Source organism: Anser brachyrhynchus, assembly GCF_964034855.1.
Source record: "Anser brachyrhynchus genome assembly, chromosome: 11".
Classification (NCBI taxonomy): Eukaryota; Metazoa; Chordata; class Aves; order Anseriformes; family Anatidae; genus Anser; species Anser brachyrhynchus.
Window position 1 is genome coordinate 7,292,943 of NC_137706.1, and position 24,093 is coordinate 7,317,035.

At 35.2% G+C, this 24,093-nt stretch overlaps 1 protein-coding gene across 2 annotated transcripts in view; it reads right to left on the minus strand.

Annotated features, from left to right (window-relative positions):
• VPS13C (vacuolar protein sorting 13 homolog C) overlaps window positions 1-24,093 on the minus strand; it is an 89,313-nt gene that overhangs the window by 8,622 nt on the left and 56,598 nt on the right. For both annotated transcript variants that reach the window (XM_080607977.1, XM_080607976.1), the window contains 26 exons: window positions 23,618-23,773; window positions 22,327-22,591; window positions 21,356-21,516; window positions 20,720-20,841; window positions 20,162-20,456; window positions 18,408-18,797; window positions 17,467-17,571; window positions 16,512-16,676; window positions 16,084-16,212; window positions 14,749-14,882; window positions 14,235-14,361; window positions 12,791-13,026; window positions 12,315-12,465; window positions 11,655-11,795; window positions 10,765-10,846; window positions 10,593-10,662; window positions 9,645-9,756; window positions 8,528-8,641; window positions 7,877-8,013; window positions 7,528-7,609; window positions 6,962-7,075; window positions 6,652-6,727; window positions 5,879-6,042; window positions 5,417-5,462; window positions 3,168-3,291; window positions 2,582-2,696 (listed from right to left, as the gene is read on the minus strand). In XM_080607977.1, coding sequence (XP_080464103.1) covers window positions 2,582-2,696; window positions 3,168-3,291; window positions 5,417-5,462; window positions 5,879-6,042; window positions 6,652-6,727; window positions 6,962-7,075; window positions 7,528-7,609; window positions 7,877-8,013; window positions 8,528-8,641; window positions 9,645-9,756; window positions 10,593-10,662; window positions 10,765-10,846; window positions 11,655-11,795; window positions 12,315-12,465; window positions 12,791-13,026; window positions 14,235-14,361; window positions 14,749-14,882; window positions 16,084-16,212; window positions 16,512-16,676; window positions 17,467-17,571; window positions 18,408-18,797; window positions 20,162-20,456; window positions 20,720-20,841; window positions 21,356-21,516; window positions 22,327-22,591; window positions 23,618-23,773 — 3,813 coding nt within the window. The remainder of the gene's footprint in view (window positions 1-2,581; window positions 2,697-3,167; window positions 3,292-5,416; window positions 5,463-5,878; window positions 6,043-6,651; window positions 6,728-6,961; window positions 7,076-7,527; window positions 7,610-7,876; window positions 8,014-8,527; window positions 8,642-9,644; window positions 9,757-10,592; window positions 10,663-10,764; window positions 10,847-11,654; window positions 11,796-12,314; window positions 12,466-12,790; window positions 13,027-14,234; window positions 14,362-14,748; window positions 14,883-16,083; window positions 16,213-16,511; window positions 16,677-17,466; window positions 17,572-18,407; window positions 18,798-20,161; window positions 20,457-20,719; window positions 20,842-21,355; window positions 21,517-22,326; window positions 22,592-23,617; window positions 23,774-24,093) is intronic.

Consider the following 24,093-nt stretch of genomic DNA (forward strand, 5'->3'; position numbering starts at 1 on the left):
TTTCAATTGATTACTCAATTTAATACGGCAGAAGTCACTGGCCAAATCAGAGATGATACACAATCAAGATAAAACGCAGAAGTACTTAGGGGTGGTAAGAATGTTATTTGGAATGATTTTAACTGCTTAGGCAGGAAAATAATCTTTAGGTCAGTATTTGTATGGCTGACAGCAAGCATCCAGAAGCCTTGCATGCAAGAGAATACAGGAATTAAGAATCCAGACTGGTTTATGTTAAAATTCTCCATTTCTAAATAATTCTTATTATGAATTTTATTCTTCAGCTTCTTTTACAGGGGAAGAGGGATGGCATACTGTTAATATGAGAGATTAGAGAGTGGGAATTATGGTCAAACTACATGTAATATTAGGTCAAAACAGGAATCAAAAATATACAGAACTAGCATCTATAAATCGACTTACTGACAATGAAATTTCCAAGTGTGTATAAACTATCCTTCTCGTAAATTATCTTATTCCTGTCAGACACTGTCCATCTTGTTTTGAAATTATATTACAAAACAAAAACTTCCCAACACTAAGCTGTAGTATAAAAATCAAAATTGGTTAAAAATAAAAGCTGTTTTCAGAAAGTTGACTTCTGAAAAGAAGAAACTATTTATATTACTGATATAATTTATGCCAAAAAAAAAATACAAATATTAGATGTGCAGGAAATGCATAATATCCAATTTGCAGTGCTAATTGTGCTACATCTTCCTTTTTGATAGATGGAAAAAATACAGTGCAACCAACCAGGAAGTGCAGCATTACTGAAAAATATCCCAAGCAAGACCTAAGAATAATAGAAGTTAAAGACAGAAAATTCTCATTACATGAAGCAATTTGTTTTGCTCAATATATGACACTGAGGATTTCACTTAAATAGGTAAAATAATTTTCCTACATTTTTTAAACTACTTTAAATGAAAAAAAGCTCACTATTGAACAGCAAATTCTAGAAAGGCATTAGCAGAGATGTGTCTGCTTGAAGTTTTATTTGTGTACGATAAGCAATTAATTGGCTCCCAAGACAACTTGTTCAGTGTAGTTTGTTATTTCTGAGGTGTTGTGTTAGAAATGAAATCTATGGCATCACTTGATTAGAAATATGTTTTAATATAAATTCATGTTAGCAGTATAGTACATATTCTTGTTAACAGTTGACATGTAAGTATGTTAAACAGAAAAGCCCTAAGATTCTGTGAATGAAAGCAGAGTCAACTGAGCTGGATATAATTTTTTTTAACTGACAAAATTTCAAATAGAAGCAGGAGTAGTGTTTACTTGAAGTCATAAGGGTTCATTAAATGTTTAAGTGGCAGGGCTATGGCATATTACAGAAATAAAAAGAAAAGTTTTGTTAGAGTCCTTTTGGAAACAACATTTCCATATAATCTTGAAAATGTAAGCAAACGTTTTCACAGAAGAAAATTCTATTCCGTATCACTACTGTAAATTTAGTGCACATATGAAACATCGCTCTCTCCCTTCATCCACAGCCCTAGTTTTAAGAGAAAGAGAACGCTAACAGATGAATGAACTCAATATCTACCCTACCATGATTTTTTCCCCAAGAGTCTTTATTATCTGACATTCATAACGAGGTAAGTATGAAACAGATATAAAAGAGAAAAAACAACCTCTCTCTCATCTTTCTCACTTATCTAACCTTACCTTAGATATTCAAGTTTCTTTTTTTGTTTGTTTTCTAGCCTGGACAACATGAAACACTATCTGCTACACAGGAAAGACATGAATGGTGGGGAGAGGACATGTTAAATGCAATCATGCCCTTAATCTAAATAATTAAGGCAGATAAAAGACCATAAAGGAAATCAAGAGGAAACATGGAAAATGTTTACTCCTTTATTCCAGTTCTTGCTGCGTAAGCCAGGAGAGAAAGAAAAAGAAGAGAAATATTAGAAATAGACTGGGAAATAAGGATTAAAAAATGAACATCAAGAAGGAAGCAGCAATTATGCAAGTTTTAGTTTTAAAATCATTAATGAGGAAAGTAATGTTACTTTAACTTCTTAGCAAAAGATAAAGATTTTCAGTTTTTAAGAAAGTGAAAGTTGAAATGCAATTCAACTGGATTCTGATTACTTAGGACTTAAAACCAGCAGTTACTCAACCTCCATATGTTATCCACATCCAGATGTGGAAGCAGGCTAATACGTTTACATAATGCCTGTAGCTATGACACGTTAGCACTAAGAACAACGTAATAAATACCAAAAGGTGGTATTATGAGAACTCATGCAGTTTTTTGAACTGCTGGTACCACCCAAACACCACAGGAATTTCAGTAATTCTATTACATGCCAATTAATTCAAGCCCTATTCATCCTATTTAAGAGTTGCTTAGTTTATGAAGAAGACTTAGTGGTACTAGGTTGTTTTTTCAAGCTAAACATTTGACCTGAGTGTCAAATGCATTTTTTCTTAATATTTCCACATATTTCAAAGCATTCTTAATCCCATCTCCCTTCAGAGCAGCTTTTTTTTCTCCCTAATTTCTATAATCTTTTAAGGAAACCTGTAGATTAGAGTACTTAAACTATAATGTAAGTCATACCTCAAATAAATCATAACCCTCAGCTTCCACCCTGTCATACGGCCGGATAATGCCATCTTCGTGAATGAGACGTGGAGGGCGAAGATTAGATACTTCTTCTGTTGACTCTGCCACCCTGCCAGAGACAATGGAACAATATTCTCATAAGATTACTATATATTTGAGTTTCACCAGTTACTGTTAACTGAATTTCAAATGAGCAAATTTTCTCCCGGAATTTCAATGGTTGATTTTTTACAGTAAGTTTAAATGACATTTAAACATTTGCATTCTGCAGTACATAAATTACCTCAGAAGTAAGGTTTAAACATGATCCTTTAATTATGTTTTCATAAGGGATGGTAGCGAAAGGATAAAATGGGCTAGTTACTGTTTATGTGAACTGTAACACTACAAGATGTATTCTGAAGCAACAATTTCCAGAGATTATCATAAAATACATTCATTACCAGCTGCTAGGTAACTCTCAGTCCTATATAATCCTACTGCAAATCATCTTTAACAAATTTCTGTCACTACTGGACCATTTCAGCACCTAGTTTATAACATATGGAGAATTCTTCAAAATTTCCTCTTGACGTTTTACCTTTGAATTCCCTGGAAGGTACTGCTTGCCATATCTACAATGCCACCTGTTGGGCGGGCTACCACTCCTACAAGCCCCTTTCCAATTCCTTTAAAGAATCCAGCTGCACCTTCCTTTTTAGCCCCTTTAAAAGAAACAGGAAAAAAAAAATGATATTTTTAATTATGTGCCAGAACCCAGTAACCACAGAATTCAACTACTACTACTCTGAACTGCATTAGAATCATTTTATCTTGAAAACAGCCCGTAGAAATTGATTATGTATAGTTTGCATACTAAAAAGCTCTACAAAGAAGTCACGCATTCCACAGGAGCACTCAAAAATCAAACCATCTATTCAAGAGCATTGTCCAAACTATTTTTGAACTCTTGTCGGCTTGGTGCCATAACCACTCCCTGGGGAGCTTGTTCCAGTGCTCGACCACCCTCTCAGTGAAGAGCTTTTTCCTAACACCCAGCCTGAACCTCCCCTGATGCAGCTCCATGCCCTTCCCTCAGGTCCTGTTGCTGTCACCAAAGAGAAGAGATCAGCACCTGCCCCTCCGCTCCCCTCATGAGGGAGCTGCAGGCCGCCATGACACCTTCCCTCAGTCTCCTCTTCTCTGGGCAGAACAAACCAAGTGACCTCAGCTGCTCCTCATATGCCTTCCTCTCTAGACCTTCAACCATCTTTGCTGCCCTCCTTTGCATGCTCTCTAGTAGTTTTACATTCTTCTAATCTTATGACAGCCAAAACTGTATGTGGTAATCTAGGTGAGGCCACACCAGCACAGAGAGGAGAGGGACAATCACTTCCCTTGACCAGTTAGTAATGCTGTGTTTGGTGAACCCCAGGAAATGACTGGCCCTTTTGGCTGCCAGGTCACTCTGTTGACTCATATTCAACTTACCATGAACCAAAACCTCTACATTCCTTTCTGTGGGGCTGCTCTCCAAGCTCTCATCCTCCAGATGGTACATATATCCACGGTAGCCCCATCACTCGTACAGAATCTTCTTAATTTAGTGTCATCTGCAAACCTACTTAAAATGTACTCAAGTCCTGTGTCCAGACCACTTACAGAAACATTGAAGAGAACTGGCCCTAAAATGGAGCCCTGGGGAACCCCAATAGCATCTGGTTGCCAGCCTGACACAACCCCATTTGTTACAATCCTTTGAGCCCAAATCATCAGCCAAACTAGATCCTTCTTCTCACACATTTAGCCCTGACTGGGGATCACCAGTTTTTATAGGTCAATAATAACAATAAAATAATCCAAAGGCTCAAAATTGCACGTGCATAACAGAAGTTAATTATTTCTACTTCAAAACTCCATGTTTCTGGTAATGCTTAGCTATGGAAGAGCTAAGAGTGTTTAGAAAGCCCATGTTTTCATCCACCAGTGAGTTAAGTACTACACCTCATATTATCTACCAACAACATAAAAAACACAAGTGAAATACAGCAAAACAATTAACTTCCAGTATTTAAATCACTTAGGTGTGAACTATGAAGTATTGTTTTCTTGGGTGTTTTTCATCATCTATCATACTGATGAAGTGACAGCCTTAACCAAAATTCATACTGCTCTCAGGCACTAAACCAAAAATTTTTTTATTAATATTTCCCCAGCCTCTGGAGTCCCCTCAAAATAAACTATAGTGATAAGACATCTGTTATCTTCAATAAACGTATTATTTTAGTTGTTCATTATTTCTGTAGTATCCAGAATCTACTAGCTCAACATCTGATATACATGTGCCATGAACATTGTACGATATTGTAGGGAGAAAATGTCACAGAATCATAGAATCATTTAGGTTGGAAAGACCTTCAAGACTGAGTCCAACCATCAAACTGACCTACTGAGTCCCATTACTAAACCCATGTCCCCATGTCATAACATCCAAAGCTTTTTCAATTAGTGCTTCTTAAAATTACTATTTTTTTCCAAAGAATCGCAGAATCATTTTTAGTATCTTTGTTCTATTCTATTTAAAAAATAAACTGGGTACTACAGCAAGCCTTACAAAATATATCAAAAAGACAATCATTCCCTAATTCATATAAAGAGTGAAAAGGTGGTAAGCAAACAACAGCTAGAAGTGTATCTGAGTAAAACACTGCATAAGGTTATATTTGAATTAGAAAATGCTTTACCCTATGCTTTACCACCACCACACTTAGACTGATATTGCTTAAAATTAATAAATCCTAAAATATTGAAAGAAATCTTTACACAGTGCAGTGCAACCTTAGCACTTACCTTCTACAGGTTTAGTGATTATGCCTGTCACACCCCCAACAACACCCTAGAACAAAGAAGATAATTAAGTTCCTGCTTAGAAATAGGAATGCTATGGTTTAACTAGGCAACCAATTTTGTCATCCTTCATTTTAAAACTTAATAATGCAGTTCAATATCAGGAAGAAAAACATTTCCTTTTTACTTCAGATCCATAAGGAAATGATAGCAGAGGGGAAAAAAGGAAACTTTCCCATTTTTAGACCCTATCCTCAATTCCCTGTGCTGGTCAAAAGAACTACATTACCTCAAACCCTAACGCTGATAAACGATATTGAGGATACGGAGTCTCCTATAAACTGACTTCCTGTTTTTGTTTTCTGTTTAGCTTGTGAACTGATAAAGCCAAATAAGACATAATCAATCTCACATGCAAGGATTACAACATGTTGGCACATAATACACTCAACTTCAAATTCATACCCGCAACAAGCCTTTTCCTCCTTTGGCCAGGCTGTCACCAAAGTCTTTTGGCTGACGACCCATTTCCTCCCTCCGTTTCTGCTGATATTCTTTATCCATAGTAATGGCAGCTAAGCCTTTCCCAACAGAGCCAGTGATCCTAGACACCACCCCCGCTGCACCACCTGATGGAATAGATCACAAAGTAAATTTAATAGCAGAAAACACACAACAAACCACAAGGCTCACAGATTTCATTTTGTATTGAATTTAGGTATTACTAATTTACACAGACTGACTACCATGTTGATCATGAGAAGAAATTGGCCTGAAATTCATAAACTTAGTAAAAGGTGACTCTTGAATTAGCTCAGTATATATTACATATCATATTGGATGGCATCTGACTTTTTGTAATAGCTGCAACACATAGCTGAATAAAAAACTAAATGAACTGTAACAAGAACTGGTCCTCAGTACATTTCTCAGGCTTTTCCAGATATTTTGGGACCATTATAATTTCTTTTTTCATCCACAGCATGTTACAAATTCAGTTAAACTTACCAAGTTTCTCAGTTTGCTTCCTAATTCTACAAAACAGATTTAGATGCTCTCAAGTAAGTTAGACATGAATGGTCTGTAATTCTTGTCAAAAAATTACCATGTAGATATTTTCAGAAACAACTTTCCTTCCCAAATAAGAAAAACAAATGTTATCCATGAGTTAACCTATTTTATTAAAAGAGTATTTTACCCACTATATTAAATATTACCCACTATACATTACGACTTACCCACTGTGTGTCCAAGAAGACTTCTAACACCAATTACAAAGCCCTCAGCAAATTCTTCAGGTCCTTGAACAGCACCCTGGTAACAAAACTTATTATGAATAAAAGAAAACTATTTCAAGAAAGCACTAGCAATTCCTTTAAACTGACGAGAATGAAATCATTTGAATATGGCATTTCTCTAATGTCAACATAAAAAAAATATATTGCTTTCTTAACAGCGGAGAGTACAGTGACACAAAAATCTACAATCCTACTTGTATATTCCATCAGCCTACTATTCATAGATGTTTGAATAATCACAAGGTCATACCTGGAAAGGCTCATAAAAGAAAGCTTCAACTCCCTCAGACAAGCCTCTGATTAAGCCAAATGGGTTTCCAAGAACATCTAACCCAAGTACAAGAACATACATTTGTTTCAGGAACTAAATAAAAACAAAAACAACAAAAATCAACAAAAATGAAAAAAACAAGAACAGCTTAATTGGTTGTTACACAGTTCAATGTTAGAATTCAAGGCTCGTAAATTTTTTTGACTGACTACCCAAGCAGGGTGTTATAGCACTCAAGTGTTTCTACTACAATCAAGACTGGCTTAGGGAAAAGATACAGTGTATCCACAGATAAACTACAGAATACTGTTGTGAAAAAATGTGTAGACAGAATACAAAAGCAATTAAATCAAAATTCTTAAATAAATTTTCAGGAGGATTTTGTATTTACATTTCAGTCATGTGCCATCAGATTCCTACTTCAGTACCATAAACTTTAAAAAAAAATTAGTAGCCGTTATAGTTATTCACCTTTTCTTTCCTATTTTCCTCATTCTATAATATAGTTACTCAAAATTTGTCACAAAGGCTTGACTAAAACTTACTTGTTCACTATAATGTCTAACAACTCTCTTCATCAGTTGGTCTCTCTTGTAGAACTGGTATTTAATTTGAAAGAAAGCAAGTCTGAAAGACAAGTATTGTGCATTATTTAACGACACACTTCCTCACTTCCTTCCTTTTAAATGGTCTATTTTTTCCTTCAGGTAATCCTGAAGCCACATTCCCTGGAAAAGGAGCACAAACAACATCTTCCCTCCGTTCCTAAAAGGCTTTACCCATTTATACTAGTGTCAGTCAGCAAAGTTTAACACAGACCTATTTATTAACATTTACTCTAGGTTTTTTTTTTCCAAAATATTGAAATAATTTGAAAAATCTTTATTAGCTTACTTGAAAATAAGATCATCCACATCTGTTAGAGTAGCTCCAATACTTTTTAACAATAAATTCAGAGAATGGATGGCTATCATTTCTTGACCCTTATCTGATGCTTCTCCACCAGAAGCCAGAGACAGGCTCAAATGCAACTGTAAAGAAACAATCAGTTAAACAAACAAACCAATGCTGAAACAGTGTCAAGTGTATATTTTATTCCCTTTGAGGAAATGTACAATTTGAATAAACATGCTTGAACTCACAATGGTATTGCTTTGATAATGAATGCATTTATATGTATTTGCATATAGAGAAGTGCCAAATTGCCCTACAAAAATAACTTTATGTTTACATGTGCAAATATAATAGAAGCAAATAAAAAAAGCAGCCCCCTCCTAAATTTAACAGACAACATGTCTGTTAAATATATTCAGATTTTATATAGCTTTTTTCAATGTTATCTCCATTGACTCCTCCCACTAAGCAACAGTTAAGTACTGTTTGTACTCAGACTACTAGTAAGTTTTCCAATGAGGTATTAAGTTCCAGAGAACATAAAAAAATCCCAATTCCAAAGACAGTATGAAGAACTCAATTACCCAAAAGGTGAGGAATTAAGAAGTCATTTATAGTCTTTTATTAACTCAAATTATCTCTATTACATACCTTAATTGGAGAAATATGAAAAAGCTCAAAGAAGCTCAGCATTGACAAGTCTGTTAAGGAAGACTCCATTAGTTCGGTGTTAAGTGCATCTATGTCTTGCTGAATTAATTTAGACTTTTAATACAGAAAAAAAGAAAATGGAACAGAAGGTTATTTCATCAACATACATAACAGCACAAATAATATACAAATATGTACATGTTATACATATATATATATAGAGAGAGAGAGAGTGTAAAAACCAGGAGAACGCATACTCATATCCAGATATAATAAAATCGCTAGCAACTAAAGGGCCAGCACCTCCAAAACTGGGAATGGACTAACTACTTTTTTATAAGAAATTGTAACTACACTAACTCTCTTCTTGAAATGTGTAAATGGAGAGGTGAGGGAGAAGAAACAATTTCTGAAAGACTTTTCAGTTTTTAGGTTGTTGTTTTGTTTTGTTTTTTTATACAGTACTTGATACGCCCTTCAATTCCTCAATCACTAAAGGTGCCATTTCCATATTAATTTAGAAATATTAGTAAAATAACACACTTTGTGAGTTTATTTCGTTTTCTGTATTTCCTTGCCAAATCAGAATTTTAGACAGTACATCTGAAGGTAACATTTCTTAGAAAAAGAAGCTTGTGAGAATGACTCCTATGCACACTAGCGTCAAATGCAAGATGTGATTATTCTGAATACTATCTGAATAAAAGACTTAAGTCAAAGCCATGAAAATCACTGTCTTCTGCTCCCTAAAGACAAAAAGCAGAAGACACTGTGAACACATAGATGAATCAGTTAGAAGACCACTATACCCTACGCTTATTTCATCTACCACCTGTAATGCTTTCTAGCTACAGCTCAAACAACTGTGTCAAACAATTAACGAAACATTACAAGAACAAAATAGTTATACATAATGCAGTATCAGTTACTCAAACTTGTCCATTTAAAATACTCAACCCCAAATGTTCAACAGAAATCTCCACGTTTCACTAAGAATTATCTTTAAAAGTCCCTTTACTCGCTGTTCTCAAATGCAATATTCACTGAAATATTCAGAGAAATCACGTAGGTCCATAAGGATCTATTGTGCCAAAAATTGGTTTCTCCCATACATTACCCTTTGCCTTTCAGCTTCTGGATCTGTAGATGGAGTGAAAAGTTCATTAAGTGCTCCTAAAAAGCCTTGATCAATTTTCAGTGCCATTTCCTGAATAAGAACCATGAAGTATCTAAAACAGAAATAGGAACAGTGTGTATTTGTACACATTTGAATACCACACGTTTTTTATAAGTTTCGCTACGCAATATTCCATAGTAATACTGTCTACAGTATTTACTGTATATTTGTAGTTAGGAGAGCTTGCCAGCCACATGAAACTATGTGTTGCTTTACTGTAGATTATTCATATCTTAATGCTTTCAAAATTTACCTTAAAAATATTAACCATCACCAATTACCTATTATATTTATAATTCTGTATGCTCCATTGGTATCACTTTAACAGCATATGTATTCCTCTTAGTCAACTGCCTTTCTCCAGAAGGCGTATTATTGAGTATTTATTTTATTAAAATTCAACATCCTCAAACATTTTATCAGTATAAGCTAGGCAGAAAAACTTGCATTAGTAACCATCAGTATACTTTCATCTCACTTCATAGTGCAAGAACTCCAATGAAGACACAGACATATTAAGTACACAACATACATTTCACAGTAAAACACAGTCTTGAGCTACATTAGAGACTGTATGAGCTGTCTATTGTTAGAGCACCAAAAAAAAACAGCACTATAAAGCAAACAGGCAGACATACACCTCCGATGCTGTAGTAGAAGGTGCATCATCCCAATTACTTCAGAACTTTTGTACGAGTTTTCTTAACCAGGCCAGTCCTTACTTTCTAAAAGTAAGTTTATTTTAGAATGATGCTTTTTCACTAGAGACATTTAAAACTCAATTCAAGTCACGAGTTGTTTGGATAAGACGATTTGACCTTTAAAATAGGGTTCACTTCTAAAAAGGTTTAAAATCTCTAAGGTATTACTACACACTGCTAAACTCACTTGAATTGCAGAACTTTGCTGTATTCGTTGAATCTAGTGATGACACTGATGTCAATGAATGGTTTTGGTTCTGAATTGAAAAAAAAATATATGTAAGTATATATAAAAAAAATTGCCAAGCTACTACCTTCAATATTGAATAAGGATGGTATCATTAATGGCTTTTATTTACCTGAATCCAACGCAATTGACTTGGGAGGGGCCACCGGGTGAAACACAACAGGAAACATCGATCCTGGTAACTGATTATCAACCTAAATTATCGCATAATTACAGCCATGTTTTAATGACACAATAATCAAAGACCATTTTAATCAAAAACCACTGCAGTTTTAGAAGGCCTGAGTTTTTTTTTATTTTTTTAAATAAACTGTGGTCAAGAAGAATGTCATTCACATTTTGGGGAAGGAGAAAAAGCGAGAAAGATTTTGCTGAAATTATTTCAAGATGTTACTTGTTTACTTGTAAAAGGTCGGATGGTTGAGGGATGCTTATAGAGTTTCATGCTCAAAGATTCATTTAGAGGGTCTGAAACTGATGGTATACGTTGACTCAGTGAAAAAAGTCAACAGTGAAAAGTAGCGCACCTTAATTCACTGTTCAGCTCTGATACACTGATATATTACTGGATACTGGTTCTGAGCATTTAGATTTCTACTGTCTACTTTACAGTAGACAGATTGCTTTTCTATACTAAGAGGTTTGAATCTGTAGGTACACTATCTAGAACATGGTGTTACATGATAATACACAATCTATGGTCAATACATTTTGAAAAAGGTTCTTGTTTTTTCCTTCTTCTAAAAACACCAAAAAATATGTTTTTCATTATAGCACCATGCTTTACAGTAACCCACAATTTTGTGTAATTTTTTCCATACGAAATGAAATCATGGAACGCGCTACTTTCCCACGAATGAGCATTCATAGCATTTTTACTACCCTGACATCAGAGAGCAAAGAACCACATACATGAGATTCAGAGATGCCTCTTCATGCACATAAGTTAATAAAATAAAAAACTCAAGTTTTTAGTATGTAGAACATGATGAAAGATGTTACCTGCAACCAATATAGTTGAGCTCGTAAGCTTCTTTGGTGAGGTGACTGTTTGAATTCAACCTGAATTCCTGACAGGAAACTACGTCGGATGCTACATCTAACTGGGAGACGCATTTCCATTGGAACTTTACTAAAATTCACCTGGTAATAATAAGAACACAGAGGTGATGTATCATTTAATTAAGCTTTAGGGTAAAGAAAAACACATAATTAATTACTGAAATAACTCTCATCAAGTATTCACACAGAAAGGAAAGAAGATCACAAGTTAGTTTGAGAAGCACGTTACATTGCAACTTCAGTTGTTCAAATCAAGTACCTCAAGTACCAAGTGTCATAATAACTAATTCATGAGTTATCTCACACTGGTATAATTAGAGATGTTTACATGCAGCTCTGTTCCCAGTTGATGTTTCTAACCTGATCCCGAAACATGATCTGTCACCTACTAATAAAACTATGGAAAATAGTTCAACATTGCCTCAGTATTACCTCAAAACAAGATATTCCGTACAGAATATGAAAACTATTCCAACAAAGTTTGCTGTTCATATTGTGTTTCTCTTAATAGGTCATCTATCCTTAACTAGCAACACATAAGTCTGTTTTCACTGTTGTTCAGGTACTGCAGTCATTTAAATACTGAAACTCAAATCATACCTCGGTATTGTTGTCTAGTTTATGCCAACCTGGAGCTTGGAAAGCACTCTTACAAAGATATTTTTGATAGGCTTGTTCCAACAGGTTTATTTGTTTTTGATTAAATGGTTTCCATTTCTGCTTCAGTTTCTGTTCCCAAACAACACCAGAGCTGCACGACATACAAGAAGGTTACAACTTAAAAGTACTTAAGCCTTTCTTATGCACACAAACCATGTGAAAAGATATAATCCTCATTTTCCAGGCTTGAAAAAAATACTACTTACTTTTTTATAGAAGCTAAGAAATAGAGCAATTATATCCTAATCAAATTGCACAACAGGAATAAAGGCAGAACTTAATTTTGCTTAAGAGGTCCCACTTATACTGATCTCATGGGAAAGATGTTCCCACGAATTCAACTGTACTGCTAAAATTACAATTGACTGTCAAATTTTGATTATCCAAACGAATTTTTAGACTTCTATATGCAGTACCTAGTAATTCCTATATAAGAGATTTCTTTTTTATTTTCATTGTTAACAAGAGAAAGTCCAAGACTATGAATTGACAAGTTTATTTCTTGATCAGGTTGCTCCATCTCTTCTGCTTGTAATGCTTTGGAAACTAATGCAACATCATCTGTGAACAGCAGCACTCGTTGGCGTCCATCCAGGAAAGAAACCCAGTGTATCTGAGTATTTGCATTATATGGAAATTGGCCACATTCATCCTGTATCGGAAAAAATATATATATATGTATAGGTATATTACAGGAATAATATTGCTGTACGTATATAAACAAGTTTACTGTCACACATGCAAACCAGAACCAAAATAATAATTTTTTGTTGATTCAGTTTACTTTATCATACTGATTTAGTGCAGTGTTGTATTCTAAGCACTGGCAAGAAGGGTGGGTATTTTTTGTTATTTGTTTTTGTTGCTGTTGTTGTTGTTGTTTGTTTTTCCTTTTGAAGTGTAGGCATTCCAGCAATAATTACAGATGAGAAGAACACTGGTAGTGATTAGAGAACAAAGTCTTCACAGCAAAAGAAATGACCTCGAATATTAAGTCATGTGAGTAGAATTAATTAAATCACATGCCGCAAAGCAGTAAAAACGGTTAATGATTTTAAAAAGTTCTGCATTTCGAATGCAGAGATTTCTTGTTTATTAATTTGTGAGTCAAAACTGAGATAGTTAAAATCCACTCCTCAAAAGCCCAAAGCAATCATGAATGTAACCATAATGATATAACAAGGAAAACAGTTTTAATGCAAATTGAAACCATCTTAAAGTACATGTAAAAATTCCGACTCAAGAAAGTGCCTATACAGTAAGTGCTTGCTTCCCCATTCCTTAACAAAATACTTGCTCGGTCTTATCCTAGATTTACCTCTCCTTCTAGTTGTTTTCCCCCAGCCCTTCACTCATTTTCCAACTTGATCATTGCTCTTTTGCCCCCAGTTCCGATCTTGGCCTATTTTAATAGTGCGAGCTACAAGCACGAAAATAGCTCTCACTGAGCAACTCAGTTTTTTCTCCATGCAAACATTTCCCATAGAAGGCTACACTCACAACCAGTAAGGGTTTTTCTCCATCTTTAGGTAACTATTTAAGCTGAATGCAGCACTGCTAGAAAAGTGATCTATTAGTCATCCATAGTATTATTTAGATACTTCTAGAGATCGAATTCTATTTTTCTTCTTTGATATCCACAAAAATAATGTTGAAAACACAGGCTGAAGACTGTTTGAAATCCAGCAGTTAGTTAATCTAAATACCTAAAATCTTGCTACTTGAGATTAGACTCAAGAACTTCCTGCAGGACAAGACAGAGATGAGAAGTTACTAAAGATGCTTTCTCTTGGAAAATTTTTAGACTTGTTATAGTCCTAGACCAGTTCAAGTATTTACTTCTCCCCTTCTGAGATTTACCTTCAGTAGGTCATGTTCACCAAAACTTTGGGAGTAGCCCCAAGTCAATTTTCTTGTTTTGGTTGGATCTGTCCATGCAAACAGGCATACTTGCTTTGGTTTCAACTCCATTTCCTCTTGTAATCCACTGCAGTTAGAAAAAAAAAATAATAGTAAGAAAGACAATAGCATTTGCAGTTTAAGACTACTGCTTTAAGTGATATAGTTCGTGACGCTATATACTCCACTACTACAGCTTCCTAGGCGTGAGGCATGAAAGGTCTAGGCTACCAGCTCCAAACAAGACCAGCTGTAGCAAGGCTGCCTGTGAACTATGATCTATCTATACTACCACTATACTCTTTCCACTTTCTCAAACTATAAAGCTGACTAAAAGCAGGAATAAAATACTTCATCAGAAGTGTATGATACTTTTTTATGGTACCTTTCACCATAATGGTAAAAGAGAACTACTTTCTTCTCAAAGCATATCTACTAGTTAAACAACTAATGATGAATTGTTTCTTTCACATACCTCTGTTTATATCTGAGGGAGTCCCATGAAGTATGGTTAACAATTAGAGCCGGAGCAGCTCCTTCATGGTAATCTGAGAAGCTTATAAGAGTAGAATGCTCAGACACATTCACATCTACCAATAAGCCCCCATTCTGAAGAGAAAGTTAGAGAGAAAATTCAGTATTTGTTCTATACATAAATTCAAATTAGAACAGACTGAATTATTACTTTTATATCTGTCTTTCATAGGTCTTTCACAAATGAAAAAAAAGGAAACAATCTTCATTATCTAGTAACAGTAACCTCAAACATTTAGGTCAGTGGCACAATTAAGACACTAGAAGTATTCACAAGCTACCTGTAGGTTTAACTTAATTCAAAATTATATTCCAATTATAACAAGAATGGCTTTTAAAATTAGATGCATAACGTTTTAAAAATTACTTTATTCAGTAAGTTCAGTAAAAACTATAGCCAGACATTCCCTTCTATTCACGCTATAAAAATGAAAGTTAGGTTTAAGATAAAAGTCTAGACAACTGTATCAAAGTTCTTAAAGGTACGACAAGAATAATGATAGTTTGTTAACAAAGCAATCACTGCACAGAAAAATTCTATTGATTAAACCTCCCAACAAGCCACATTGACCCTTTCTTTTAATGGCTTTCAAGATCCTACTTAAATAAAATACACAAGTGTGCCAATAGAACTCCAGATCAATGTTGACATCTTGCTCTGAAAACAATTTTTCCAGCTGCTTCAGCAAACTTGGAGAGGTAAGTTATCTTCACCATCATTTGTATCTCAGCTAATTATGAGAAGCATTATCTCCAAAAGCTTGTCTGAACATGCCAGAATTACATACACATTCCCGAATACTAGGAGAGGTTAAATTCACAAAGAATTACTATTTTACTAACTCAATTATAAATTCAGCCATATTTTTTCCATCTTGAACATACATTAGATCATCAAGAAAACAAGACAGATACTGTATTTTCAGATACCTAAAAGAAAATCAAGTCACCTAAGAAACACTCACTGCAAAGGAATGTTTTAAGCATAGTATCTCATTTTTAATTTAATAGCACTAGAGATGTTCAGCTTCCTATAAGCTTGTCAAAACTAGATCATCTTGACTGAATCTGACAACTGTGAAAACACCGAGAATACTGTCAACTTGAATGAAAGCCTTCTTTTTTTTTTAATGAAAGAGTACTAAAGTGCAATGCACCAGGACCTTAAAGTACAAGGCTTCCATCTTGATCAGCTTGGGGAATCAAGCTGTACTAAGTTCAATTTCACAAAAGTAAAATAGAGTATTAAAAATGGACCACACAAAGTCAGTCTCACCAATTCTTCCAGCCTCAGCAGAGTACCATTATCTGGGGCTTTAAACAGGAATGGTTTGGATGAGCTTTCATAGCCAACTACTCTTACACAAAGTTGACCAGATGAGTTTTCAGGCCAGAATGGAAGACACTATAAAACAAGAAATAAGCACTTGAACAGTTTGAATTGGTTTAATATAGTAAACAGTAGTAAACAATCTTGCACGAGACACCTACTCAGATGCCCCAGTTGTCACCCTCATCTCTACTGAGAGTTATAACAAGTAAATTTAGTAAATTATCTAAATGTTGCCCTGAGATGTGTGAAGCATCCACATCACACCAGCAGAGAAGATGGAGCATTTATAGAAACCTTATTTTCTTAGGTGACAGCTAGAGACCAGCTATTCGTCTATGCTAACGCCCAAAGGAAGCAAACAGAAATATTACCTCCGAAGTTGAGATATAATTCCATTTGTTAGTTGGAAAAGAGCCATTAGGACCAATTTCTCCAACTTCTAGTTCCAGAGAAGATTTGTTTGCTATTGTGTAGAATGGAGTGAACGTAACTATCCTGGTAAGGTTAAAACTACTCATTTTGATGCTAACTCCAACCTGTTGAACAAGGACAATTTGATCAAACAATTAACAAGAAGATTCAAAGAAAAGTCAGAATGGAAGTAAAGGAAAGCCAACGTGACAGTAAATAAAAAGGCTAACACAGAATACTCCTGTTCTGAACACCTGCAATAAGAGGACAAAGAAGCATGCAGTAAAATATGGTGCACTTTGCAATATGATTAGCACAATGCTAAACAAGCAGTTTTAGCTGTAGTATGAGTATCAGCTTAGCAGGGAAAAGTCAAACAGGAACACCTCTGCTGTAAATCAAGGCAACCTAAAATGATCATATCATGAGAAATCAATGAAAAAGTACATGGAAATGAAGTTCTACACTATTACTCAGCGCTGTACTTCGAAAAGCAGAAAAAATTGCGATTTTTATTCTGCTTAGCTTTGGAGATTAGTTTAAACAAAGCTGGCCACTGTTTAGAGTGAGGCTCTAAACAATCCCAAACAATTACAAGTTTAGAACATGAACTCTTTTGTCTCCACTATCAAGGTTCGTATATTTTCCAACAGCCTAATACTAGACATTTGTTATGTAAAACACAATGACAAATCATACTGAAATTTCTGTTGGTGAAACTACTTGTCACCAGGCATAGATTTGAGTACCAGCCAAGATCTTACTTATTTAAGAATTACCAGCCAAGACCTTAAATATTTCCATGATTTAAAAGCAGCGTAAGTAGTGAAACAAAGGCCTCAAAATGAAGATAAGAAAGAAATCAAGACAAAAGTGCCTCAAGAGACCCCACAAAACACATCAGAGCTTTCTTACCAGATAGTCCATGTTATTAGCTGAACATTTGACACATCCATAGCTTCCTACAGTATCAAGGGAAAAACTACTGGACCATGCACTTGTTGAAATACATAACTGGATCTACACAAAAAAAAGGACATGGAAAATGCTTCAATAAATTAATTTTAGAGTTCATGCATTATGGAGTGCTTCCGTATCACATGTAGCAGTACTAAGAAGACATTTAAGTGCTTTTAAAACCTTCTATAAGTTAAGATAAGCCTAAGCCTGTAGTATCATTATTCATACTGTCATTTGTTAGTCTATGCTTGATGTCTGGGAAAGATGTTACAATAAAGGTAGTAACAGACTATGGTTACTGAGAGCACACACAATGATAGAAAAAAATACAATTTTGTAGTGCTTTACAAACTGGAAGGGGAAGTGGAATGAAAAGAATCAAAGTAACACTTTGTCAAGACTGTTTCTTCAACTGCTTCAATTACTGTTGGGTGAAAAAAATACAATGAAATGGAAAGAGGGGTCACTTTACAAAGAAAAAAAAAAGTATCTTTTACCACAGTACACTTCATTTGACCATACAAATGACATGCCAAAACAATATAAAAGAAGTATGGTTTAACATTGTGCATGTTAAATGTCAAAGCACCTAGGTGATTAAGACAAGTCTGTGATTTTTCTTCATTCACTAGAACATACCTCCCCAGGTATATTTACTTCCATCTTAGATACGTTCATTAAATTCCTCTACCAGATAGAAGAATTTGCCGGGAGGTAAGCTGGGAGGGTATCCACTGACTATTTGGGACCTACCCACTCTATATGGTCACCCAGCTCCCAACCTTAGACAAAATTCTCCTGAAGGTGTAGATGGACTGGAATGGAAGGGCAGCTCAGTTTTCAGCTTCAAAGAAGGATTTTAATAGCACTACCAGCATCACCTAAAATAAGCATACCTTATTTTTACTAAAAATATTTTTCTTCTTAAAGGAGAATAAAACAATATCTCTGTAATCTGCTGGATGCTTCACATGAATGTCTTCAGCTCGATATTGGAGAACACGGGAAGTCTTGTTGATTATCCAATACGGACTGAACACAGACAAGATCATACGGCTTCCAATTCTCCTGGTGTGTATGTAAATGTCCACTGTCATCACTGTTGCAGAATCGGAGGTGAAACACACTGGAAAAAATTCAGGCATCCCACCATGAATTCTAAAATGTCCGTTCCAGTTTTTGCCTTGATATTTTACCAAGACAAGCTCCATTATTTCCCCAGCAATTCTGGAATGAAATACATCTGCAGCACTCCCTTCCAGCAATTCACGGGCTTCTGCTGTTCCCTGTAGTAAAAATTGTAAGGGACAAATTAAGCTTTTAACATGTAAAACGTGTGTATTCACAAAACAGTGTTTTTCTTGTCTTTCAGGGTACTTGTGCTTTATGTATTTTAGTACCATACGTCCCACCTTCCAATCACTTTCATTTGAGCCCAATCCTATGAGCCACCTGACGTCAACTGCACTTTTCTTGCAGGACAGTAAAGACTAAACAATTCTAGATTTCAGGAAGACAAATGAGTTCCAATGTATCCCCTGTCCTTGTTCCCTCCTTCCTCCATGACTTCTAGTAGATTTTGGCAATGAGTTCTCATTTCCATGGCAATGTTACTAGGTACAATACTGATTTTTTTGTGCTGCAAATGCACAGCCAAGACATTTCACATGAAACAACGCACAAGACAGGAATCTGGCAGCTGTGCCATACTGCTGGGTACCACAGATCTCCTTAGGGAGCAGCACCTCAGAACAGCAGCTTTCCTCATTTTAGCTTTAAAAAAAAAAAGTGTATGATACCTTACTGAGCAGTGGCCAGGCTTGGTTAGTTGATGGACACAAAGACTATAAGCTCACCTACAGATGAAGTTACTTCAGAAACAGATTTGAATTACTAGTTTTTTTAAGGCAATGGCACGATGTTCTACATTCTTTGACTTTAGGTACTGAAGTGGAGTGAAGGGAAGGAAAATTGGTAATAGTGCTCTTACTACAGCAGACAGAAGCAAAAGGAAGATCTAAATGAATGTGACAGCCAGTTGTGTGACCAGGACAAAACAGAACAAACTAGGATGATAGCTGCAGATCCTCATGCCATTTCTATTTACCAGAATCATTCAGCTTTTTCTGTGAAAACGTGTATTAGAAACAGAAGACACTGGAAGGAGAGCAAGAACATCTGCATAGGATTCTGCAAAGAAATCCTCTAATTTGTGCATGGGAGGCCTCACAGTAGCACTCAGTGAAGTGTCACTGTTGGAATGGAGACAAGTTGTCTTTCTACATAGAAGAAAAGCACCTGTACTTTCAGGCTTTTTTTCCTTACATCTCTCCCTGTGAAACAAAAGCTATCCTGCAATATGTGAACACGATCTCAGAAGGATTTAAGAGATAGACCAATCCAATAAAGCATTAATATTTCAGGAGCAAAGTGAAACTGGCAAAGTAGATCCAAAGGAAAAAATAACTAATCCCCCAAATTCCCAGGGCGAATCCATCAGCCAACTTTGTAATTTACCAAAAAAAAAAAAAAAATACAATAAACAGCATTCAGTATCTTCTACACTACTTCTACCTCCAGTTCTAAATGTATGCAAATCTTCATTAAAATCAAGGAAAGCATTTCAGAATGGAACCATGGAATAACCTACCTCAAGTAAATATCTCAAGGAGTATGGCAAAAGATTCCTCAGAGTCAGCGTAGGATAAAGGTGGATAATGTAGGCAGGATCCCAGTCCTCTCCAGATGTTGAAATAAAATTCAATTGATCAGGTACAGCTGTTGAGCTGACTATTAGAGGCAAGAAATTCATCTCAGTGGCTGGGCACTGTAACAAGCACTTTACTTCATTGCTTCTATGTAGCTCTTCTCTCCACGTAATGTAAGTCGTGGACTCTCTGAATTGACCCTCTAATATTCCTGTTGGTCGAACGTATAAATGACACCTACGGCAAGAGGACAGAACTGGTACACAGAATATCCTTGCATCAACAGCTACCATCACCTATTTCTAAGTAATTGCTAACTTTCTGGAGGGTTTCTGCAAGCACACTGTGTAAATACCTAATGAAGACAGTTTTGCTTGTTGGATTATTTTTTTTTTGCCCAACCAGGAAGAGTTCTAAGTACAAATCTAAGCTCCCACAGTAATGCTATATTTGTGTATCAGTCTTGCAAACAATAGCTCTATAGAAGAGAAAAAGCATACCTATACGAATGTAAAGGAACATGAAATTCCTCCTCTGGCTTACATATGCCAATTGGCTCCAACGATCTGGAGTCCCTATCCAGTTTATAGATTATAAATGGGATGGAGAAATGGTTCTTGATCTAGGATCAAAAAGCATAACTTTCATTACATTTGTTTGGTACTCATTTCTACAAGAAAATATATGAATATCAAAAAGGAAGAAAAATAGTAGATCTAATCACTCACCTGGACAATAGACTTAAACACATCTTAGTAAGAAATACAATTCTGAAGGAGAACAATATGCAAGCATATGAGAAGACTATGCTTCCTTTTAAGTTCCATGAATTGAAAAACATGCTTACAATGCATTTAAAATAAACCACATACAATGTATGTATTCCAAACTCAGTGTTCAGGATATCAGAAAGCTAAACAAAGAAAAATTTACAACAAAAATCTAACTTTTCATCTCCCAGAAAAAAAATATGTATATAGTATAAATAAAAAATAGTTTAACAAACACAGTAAATTAGTTAGTAATTTGGCTTTAATTAGCTTTTGGGAAAAGTACTATCCTAAAAAACAAAAAAAAGAAGAAAAGCAAAGTCATTCAGAAGGTAGAATATATATTTCAGGTTTTGTTTTGTTTACCTGCAGAGGAGATCGTACACTAATAACTTTATTTCCTTCTGTAGCATCTATCTGGACAACAATAGAGTCTGAACGATCAACAAGAAGGCTTTTAATGTTGTACAGTCGCCGCCCTGGTTTGGCAATGGGAATGTTTACCACTTCATTATATCCTTGAAGTTCTAATCCATGAAAATACACAAGTGTTATTTATGCAAAACATAAATCACATTACCATTTTTAAGAACTGAACAATGTTTAAGTTTCTGTAGACTCGGCAACAATTGTCAAAGTTGCCCTCTGGCAAAAACAACTTGAAGTGGCATTTGAGCACAAGGGAAAAATGAAGCTTAAAGGCAGAAAACTCTTGAAGATCTTAACTTTCCATAACGTCATATTATGATGAATAGCGTATTTTTTAAGTTAACAGCTAGAACACTGAGCATTATCTTTTCATCATGGCCAAGTATCTTCATAAGGAATTGGAAAGAAAGGGGGAAAAAATTATGTATGAGGAGTTATGATGTCCTATGCCCCTACGAATATTCTCTAGCAAAGCTGAAAACACAGAATATTCATAAATGCTCTAAGCAAAATAGCTAACTACAAAAAAATAAATGGGTAGTAAGGATGCTGAGAAATGAAGATCCTGTTTGACAGGATTTGGAACCCACAAGCCTATGTCTCAGGAGTCTTTAAGATGATCTGTCAATGACTATACTAAAGCATCTTCCATTTTGTTCAAAGAGGTAAGAAAAATACTGTACTTTTCATTCTCTGGAAAACTGGGCAGAATAAATTTTGTATCATTTTAAGAAGCCAACAGTAGCTGGTTTTAGTTTGTTTGTTTTCAATTGCTATCAGTACTCGAAAATAGTTTCGACACAACATACCTCACCTAAATTTTAATTACATTGAATTTAACCGTGCTGACTCCCTCATTTTCCCCATTCTCAATGTATAGTAACATGCAATGTTCCTTATTATAATACCTAAATTTAAAGAGAAGATGGAACTCTCTTGCCGATGCAATGTAGACAGCTTTCCTTGTTGAGGAGCTTCAAAAACTGAGTATTCTAGTTCCATGTTCTGGCCACTTTCTACAAGGTTCACATTTGCTTTTTCAACTGTATTAACAATCCGAAAACTGGAGCTAGGAAGCACTTTGAGAGGAACACCCAGGGCATTTTTCACTATGAAAGGAGCTGTGTCTTTAAAGGAATAGTCAAATGTGGATGCAGTCCCTTCTGAAAATGCCTGCAATGAAGAACATCCATAATTAAAACAATATAATAATGAGTATGTAACCATATGTAAATAGCCACAGCAACAAATATAAAAAAATTAAAGTCTCTAAAAGACAGGGCCAAGCAAATAGTGTTTTGAATATATATATATATGTGTGTGTGTGTGTGTATATATATATATAAAACTATATACACACTATATATAGATATGTGTAGTAATATTTCAGAGAAGTAAAGTTTACTTATGTGAGATTTCACTATTCTGTAGCTAACAGCAAATGATAATACCATACTAAGTATTCATACTCCTCATAGGGATATTTTTATTGTTGTTGGAGCACTGTAAGAGAAAACTAAAAGACGTGGGACACCAAATTCCCAAACACATTCACCATGCACATACTTGGTACTTAACAACAACATATGCTTAATAACATGTTTTATTACACAGAAGTCATATTAACTGACCCCCCCAATATACTAGCTTAGAGAACTCTTGTTCATTTAATATTAAAAAAAAAAAAAAAAAAAACAATTGGGAGCAAGATAGATTCTGTACAAATGGCTTGATATAGTTACCAAAATTTCTTCTCCCAGTAAAAAAAAAAGCCTTGGACACTCATAAGTGTGCACATCAACAAAAGAAAAAATAAGCAAAAAGTTTAAAAAAACCAGAACTTTCTACTTTTACAGTTTAACAGCCGATCCTAAAACGCACACTTTTCTTAGTATTCTACTATGGAACAGTCTTATAAAGAAGCAGCAAGCTGAATGAAAATAAAGCCCTCCAATAAACACAAATGTTTCTTACAGTCCATCTTCTGAAATATTAACAGAAATTTACTTCCCTTTCAAAAGCCAGCACCACCTTTTTGTTATCCCTAAAGGGCTATCAAAACTCCTCATCGCTGCTAGGTAACATTTGTCAGGGCTCTAAAACAATCACTAGCTTGAGATAGCAGCACAGAAAGCTCTTCAAACGTCAGAACTTCCCACAAAGCTGAATAATTTGGCACCTTTTGCCTGTTAGGATTACCTTGGCTAAGTTACTGAAAACAGTGAGACAGCATTTGGATATTGTTATGTTCATTGTATCCTTCGAAGAAATGTTAACTGCAGTTTGTGGCTCAGGAAGAATTATGAAATCATCGCCAGGCATCAAACTTCTCTCTTGGACAGGGTTAGTCTTCATCTAAAACCAGAATTTCTTTAGGCAATTATGAACATATTGAACTACTTCCTCCTATGTTAAAAAACAGGAAAAAGCTTGCTCTACACTTGAAACTTTTACCAAGCAAAGGAATACCTACCTTACCTCATAAATCTGTAATACATCTTAAACTTGTCAGTAACATGGAAACTTTATACCAATACTGAAAGCAAGCAAGTTATTTTATTCCATTTCTGTGTGTGTGGTTGCATGCTATGCTTTGCTCATGCACTAGACAAATAACATTATTCTGATTTCTACAGACTGAATATTTCCCTACAAAATTCTGTAGCTCCCTCCAA